This window comes from Mesoplodon bidens (assembly GCF_964165515.1).
Source record: "Mesoplodon bidens genome assembly, chromosome: X".
Classification (NCBI taxonomy): domain Eukaryota; kingdom Metazoa; phylum Chordata; class Mammalia; order Artiodactyla; family Ziphiidae; genus Mesoplodon; species Mesoplodon bidens.
In genome coordinates this window covers 78,501,279-78,507,278 of record NC_138163.1, presented here as the reverse complement: position 1 = coordinate 78,507,278, position 6,000 = coordinate 78,501,279, and the positions used below count along the sequence as shown (strand labels likewise).

Genomic DNA, 6,000 nt, shown 5'->3' with positions numbered 1-6,000 from the left:
ATGCCTGCTTTGCTGACTGGCATGGCCCCCGTGATTTGTGAATTATGGCCGATTCCTTTCACGGCATGGCAAGCTACTTGGGACACCTCTACCCTCCCGCTCAGCTCAGCCCGCGTTCAGGTTCTTAATGACTGTGTTCCTGGGCATCTGTCACAGCCCTGAGCTGCATTTTCACCTGCCATGCAGTCTTTTCACCCAGCAAGAAGGTTAATGAGATGCTGGGTAGAAAGGGCTTGGCGCTTGCCCTCCCGCTGGTGGGGAGCGAAGTAGCTTGGTAACCACACCACGAACTCATGATTAGTGCATTAGACGCGCGGGCCCTTAGGGGAGGCAGAGCTTCCCGGGATCGCTGGGGCCGGCCCCGAGGGCTGAGGCTGGAAACAGCCGTGCACTGCGGCAGGGAGCCCAGCCGCCCGCAGGGCACATCACCCCTCCCGCCTCCCGGGAGCCGCGCACTCCGTAGGGAGCAAACTCTCCCATACCCTCGCGGGGCTAGGGCCTTAGTCTGGGACATTCACCGGGATTCTGGTGTCTCTATGCCCGAGGTGGGCGGAAGGGCGCGGTGGGTGCTGGGAAGACATCCCTCGGCTAGCGCCTCGGCCGAGTTCCCGAGCGCCCGAAAAGCCGCGGCGGAGGCCCGGGGGACCAGCCCAGCTGGGATGTTGGGGGCTGAGCGGCCCTTGCCCGAACTGGCGGCTGGACATGGCCCTGACTCCCAGTTCCCCAATGCGGGACAGAGAGCCGGGAGGAGCCTGAGCTGAGCTCTGGCTCCCGCCCCGCCCGGGCCCGGCTCCCTCCGGTGCCACTGCACCTCCCTCCCTACCTGGCCCGGCCCCCGGCCCAGACCCGGCCCTCTACGGCTCCTCTGGGCTCCAGGTTGGCGCAAACAAAGCCCTGATTGACTGCCCGGAGAGGCGGGCCTCGCTGCCGGGCCGCCTCCTCCCATCCGTGACCCGCCAGGGATTTGCCGGGAAGGGCGGGGGTGGAGGGGGAGAGACGGGGATGGGGGGGGGCGTTGCGCAGGACTGTGGGGGGCTGAGCCCCCGGGCTCGAGAAGACTGTGCCCACCCTCTGTCCAAGCTTGGGTGTCCCTTCCAAGTCCCCCTCAAACCCAAGGCGGGGCATAGGCACTACTGAGGGCGGGGTGGGGTCTCTCAAGGGCCACCTCTCGTCCTGGGGTCCCTGGGGCCACCCCAGTTCCAGGCTATTTGTGAGAAAGGAGAGAGTGGGAGCAAAGAACAGGCGGGGTCTTCCCTGGGGGTTCTGGGTTGATCAGTGCTCGTTTGGAGCCTGCAGGGAGGAGGGGGCAGAGGAACAGGATAGTTTATGCTCTCGTTTTTCCATTTTAACTATCCCTCTACTGGGCTTCTGGACAAGGAGAACAGAATTCAGTAGTTTGGAAAGGGAGTTGAGGGAGACAGCTGCGGATTGAGTAGGTAGGCAAGTATGAGGAGGAGGAGGAAGGGCTGGGGAGAAGAGAGAGGCTGTAGCGGCTGTCTGTTGAGGGAGGAAGAGGTTGGGGGGAAGGGAGAGGAGGAGGAGGGGGAGGAGAGAGATGACATGGGGAGAGGAGGAGGGGGGATGGGGGAGGAGGAGGAGAGGGCTCGAGGGACCGTCTGTCTCGGGACAGGCTGGCCAGCTGGGGCGCGGAGCCGGGAGGAGGAGGCAGCAGTAGCAGCGCTTGGAGCAGCAGCAGCAGAAACAAGTACCAGCCACACAGCGGCTCCTCCGGCCCGAGCAGCCACAGTCCCCCGGCCGCGATGGCGCTGCAAAGCCCGGCGAGCGAGGAAGCTAAGGGGCCCTGGCGGGAGGCAGACCAGGAACAGCAGGAGCGGGTGGGTAGCCCCGAGCCAGAGCCGGAGCCGGAGCCCGAGCCCGAGCCCGTGCCAGTACCCCCACCCGAGCCCCAGCCAGAGCCCCAGCCGGAGCCCCAGCCCTTACCGGACCCTGCACCACTGCCGGAGCTGGAGTTTGAGCCTGAGCCGGTGCACGAACCCGAGCCCACGCCCTCCGTGGAGACCCGCGGCACCGCGCGCGGCTTCCAGCCCCCCGAAGGTGGCTTCGGCTGGATGGTGGTCTTCGCTGCCACCTGGTGCAACGGCTCCATCTTTGGCATCCAGAACTCCTTCGGGATTCTCTACTCCATGTTGCTGCAGGAGGAAAGAGAGAAAAATCGCCAAGTGGAGTTCCAAGCAGGTGAGCAGCTCCGCGCGCCCCACCTGGCATTCTAGGCAAGGGTGTCCGCTCCGGCTGCCGCCGATCCTATACCTCCTGGTCCGAGGCACCCCTCTAGCGCGCCGCTTGGACTCCTCCCCCTTGCCCCTTGCCCGTGGCGCTGCTAGAGCGCCGGTTGCCGGGCTCTGGGCAGCCTCGGCTGTGGAGACTAGGCGCAAGGAGTCCCGGGGGTGGGACCGGGGACCTTCATTGATCATATGCAAGGAATGAACTTTTTTGCTCTGAGACATATCCAGACGCACCTTTCGGGTTTGTTTAAAGTACTCTGAGCGTGTGTACTGGGGGAAAATATTTTCAGAATGTTGTGGATTTTTTGTTTTTTGTTTTTTTGGGGGGCGGGTGTGGAGTGCGTAGACATGGAGAGAGGAGAGAGTTTGGAGGTTGGGAGGACTTTGAGAGAAACACTGTACCGCAGATCTCCACAGCGGCCCCTGTTCCTGTACGGGGCGCGGAGGTGTTTTCTGTCAAAAACACTTTAGGAATCCTGGTGGCTGAGCGAAGACTCTAACACATGGCAGGCGTGTGTATCTGCAGGAGAGAGAGGAAGGGAGGGAAGGAGTGCGAGTGGGGGGTGTGCGCGCGTCTATTTGCCCGAGGTGGTTACGGCCCAACCGGGCCCGGCCGTCCTCTGCCACTCTGAGGGAGCGAGCGGATCTCTGTGCCCTCTGAGCTGAACCCCAAAGCAGGCAGGGAGGCAGTCTCCGCGGTCCTGCCAGAGAGGCGTGAGGCGGCTGGCAGACTGGGCCCTGAGGCTCACTTCGCACCGCCCCCAATCTCAGCCTTGCCCTGCCTGGCGCCCCGCGCCTCTCCGCTATCCGCTGGGTGACTCGTTAGTCTTTAGCCGGAATGCCGGCCTCCACCCCTCCTGCCTTCGTGTGGTGCTGACTTGGTCTTCTTCCCTAAGACAAGCAGGGCTGGGGGCATAGCTCTCGCTCTTCAGGCCCGCGGCCACAGGACCACAGGCTTGTGTGCTCCTCCCGTTGAGCCTGACTGTGGACTCGGAGAAGTCAAAGTAGCCATCCCGCTTTCTCAGCAAGCCGCCGGCGAAGCCCCTCAGCCGTTCTCATGAGGAGTCTCGGGAGCGAGCCGAGGGGCTTGGGATGCCGTCTTCCTCAAGGCTCACTCCCTCTTGTGGTTCCTCAGGACAGCTCCACTGGAGACCCGCCGCAAGTTTGCAGCTTAGAATACGTGGCTTTTTAAAACGCAGCTCAGAATAAGTGTTGCCCTGGAACTGAAGGGTTCCCTCCTCTCGCCACCCCCAAACACGTACTTCTGCTGCTCTTTGAGGGAGCCTGGGGATCATTTAGTGAATAGAAACCTTGAATTCTGGGGGCATCCACCTGTGGATTCCCTGGGCCCTTGGAGAGCCTCTCCTACGGCTCTCAACCAAGGACTCTTTCTTTTCTTTTTTTTTTTCTTTTTTTCTTTTTTTTAGTTTGCTAGGCTGCCCTTTAAGAGGTTTTGGGACTCTTGGTGCCTCTGACCTTGTGATCCATTGGCGTTCTAGTGTGCGGGCCCCACTTGAAAGTTCAATTGTGCGGCAATGGCTGTCCAAGGCAATCTCGGGACTGCCCAGGCTGCGTTGACGCCTGAGTGGAGGGGGTCCCTGACTGTATGGAACAACATTTGGGCGGAAGGTCACTGTCACACTCACCCCTGGGACTACATTTTCCCTGCTTTGATGCAGTTCAGGGGCTCTTGGGAAGGAAGCCAGTGTAGGGCCTCTGGCTGTTGCCTAGGTTACCTTGGAGGGCACCTGCTGAGCATTGCCCTGTGGTTAAAGGCAGGCTGTTGGCCTTCGGGGTTAGTGGCAAAGCCTGGGTAAAACTTCATGCGAGGTAATGGGGGATGGGCTGAAGCTAGGCCCTGGCATTCATGTGATGTGAGCAGGCCTAGAGCTGGGGCCTTAGGAGTGTGTAATAAAACTTGGAAAAACCACTATTTTACCAGGAAGAGGTTCACTGCTGGGGAACAAACTTCAAAGTAGGTGATCATAGGGGACTCAGGGGGAGGGCTGGCTGAGGCTTTCCGGTCAAGACATCACAGTGCAGCTGGGAAGGGGGGGTAGCAGTGAGCTGTGCAGAGGTGTGGCTGGTGTGTGTTCTGACACAGACTAGGTCCATTGAGGGGCTGGGGTTACCAGTTTAAATTATGGTGAGTATAGGTCAGGGAAGAACAGAGAGGAATTTGGTATGTCCCCAGGGTCACAGACTACTTTGGCTTGGGTCCTTGCTGTATGTGTCTCGAATTCATGAAAGTTATCTGATACTAGAGGCTCTGGGAAACACCTCAATTTTTATTTTAAAAAAGTCAGGAACACCCCACTACACTCCTGAGTTCCTAGAAAATCTCATCCTCACCACTACCTTTCTTGAGCCCCTCAGCTTTCCCAAGCAACCATTCAGGTCCTGAGATTCCAAGTGTGCCTCTGTCTCCACACACTTTCTTCAGTTTACTCAAAATTTCTCAGCTACCTATGCCACAACACTGGTGTCTCAAAGCGATAGAATAAGCCAGTAGAAGCTTGCTAAGATGTTTGTCAGCCAGTGTATGCCCAATAGCCATTCTGAGGAACACAGAATATACACTCCCACAGTCAAGGATGTTGGTGCATTGTCCATTTCTATTAATGTCTGACATGACTTACATCTCTAGAAATCTATGAATTTAATATTTCAAGGCACCCCACAACCCAAATTCTCTTTGGCTAGGCCTAATATCTTCACAGTCCTAAAGCTGTGCTGATTGGCTTAATGGGTCTAAGGCTCTGCAGATGACTGGGACTATTGTGAGGGTGCCCCAGAGAAAGGTTGTTTTGATGTCTGGAGGCTAACTCCACATCAGAGGGGTCTCTGGTCATGTGAAAAAGCCATGAAGAGTAGAAGGGAAGTGGAATGCAGGCCATTCTAGAGCATGCAATGTCCAGTCTTTGTGAACTCTGTGGTGCATACAATTCTATGGTGGCAGTGTATCTTGTCCTTTCTCTTCACCCATTTTGAAAAGGAAACCAACTTTCCCTGGGCCTTAGGCCTGGGGTGACTGGCAGACAAAAGGTTCTTGAGATGGAGGCAAGTGACCAAGGTCCGATTTAGGGGAAAAATGGAAAAAAGTCAAGAGAGAAATGAGCCTATATTTTTGTAGAGCTTGTGGGAAATTTGGGAGTTCCCCCAACCCAGACCAAGCAGCAGACAGGACATGGGCAACCCAACAATTTGGTGAAAAGTATATCATGGCTTCCTGGCATGAGAGGGGAACATTTTGGAGGAAAGAAAGAGCAAGGTAGCATTGATTGCAGGCCTCAGATCATTACTGGAACCCTAAATGAGTTGGAGCTGGGGCAAGGTTAGGGTTGGGGGTCCAGAAGACAAAGCAGAACAAGTCAGAGTTTTTAACATTGTCTCCAAGCTTAGGTCTTTTTGAACATGCTCCAGAGTAAACCCAGTACCCTGCACTTTCCACCTTGACTGCCAGTCTAGCACTGAGCCATAAAATATGATGGGAGACATCTTTTCCTGGGCAGTTTATAAGCATGACCCTTGTAGGCTCCCAGGTGAGGAGGGTGGGGCTATGTCTCTCACCACCTGGGGAAAGGGGTAATAATGGTCAGGAAGGTTAATTATTGGGCACAAGATAGTTCAGGCTCATGGGCCACTCTGATGGAGACAGAATTTTCTAGGCATGGGATAAATGATACAATCTACCTTTGGGCAAATAGTCCCAAAGATAGATGGGGCCAGGGACAGTTTAAGCTATCTTTCTCTTCCC

General features: G+C 56.9%; 1 protein-coding gene across 2 annotated transcripts in view; it reads left to right on the top strand.

Annotated features, from left to right (window-relative positions):
• The first annotated feature begins 1,610 nt into the window (after positions 1-1,610).
• The window catches only part of SLC16A2 (solute carrier family 16 member 2), a 126,693-nt gene continuing 122,303 nt past the window's right edge, over positions 1,611-6,000 (top strand). Inside the window, exon 1 of one of the 2 annotated variants that reach the window (XM_081223309.1) lies at positions 1,611-2,196. In XM_081223309.1, coding sequence (XP_081079435.1) covers positions 1,761-2,196 — 436 coding nt within the window. In that variant the 5' untranslated portion in view covers positions 1,611-1,760. The remainder of the gene's footprint in view (positions 2,197-6,000) is intronic. The other variant, XM_081223310.1, reaches the window with a different exon arrangement.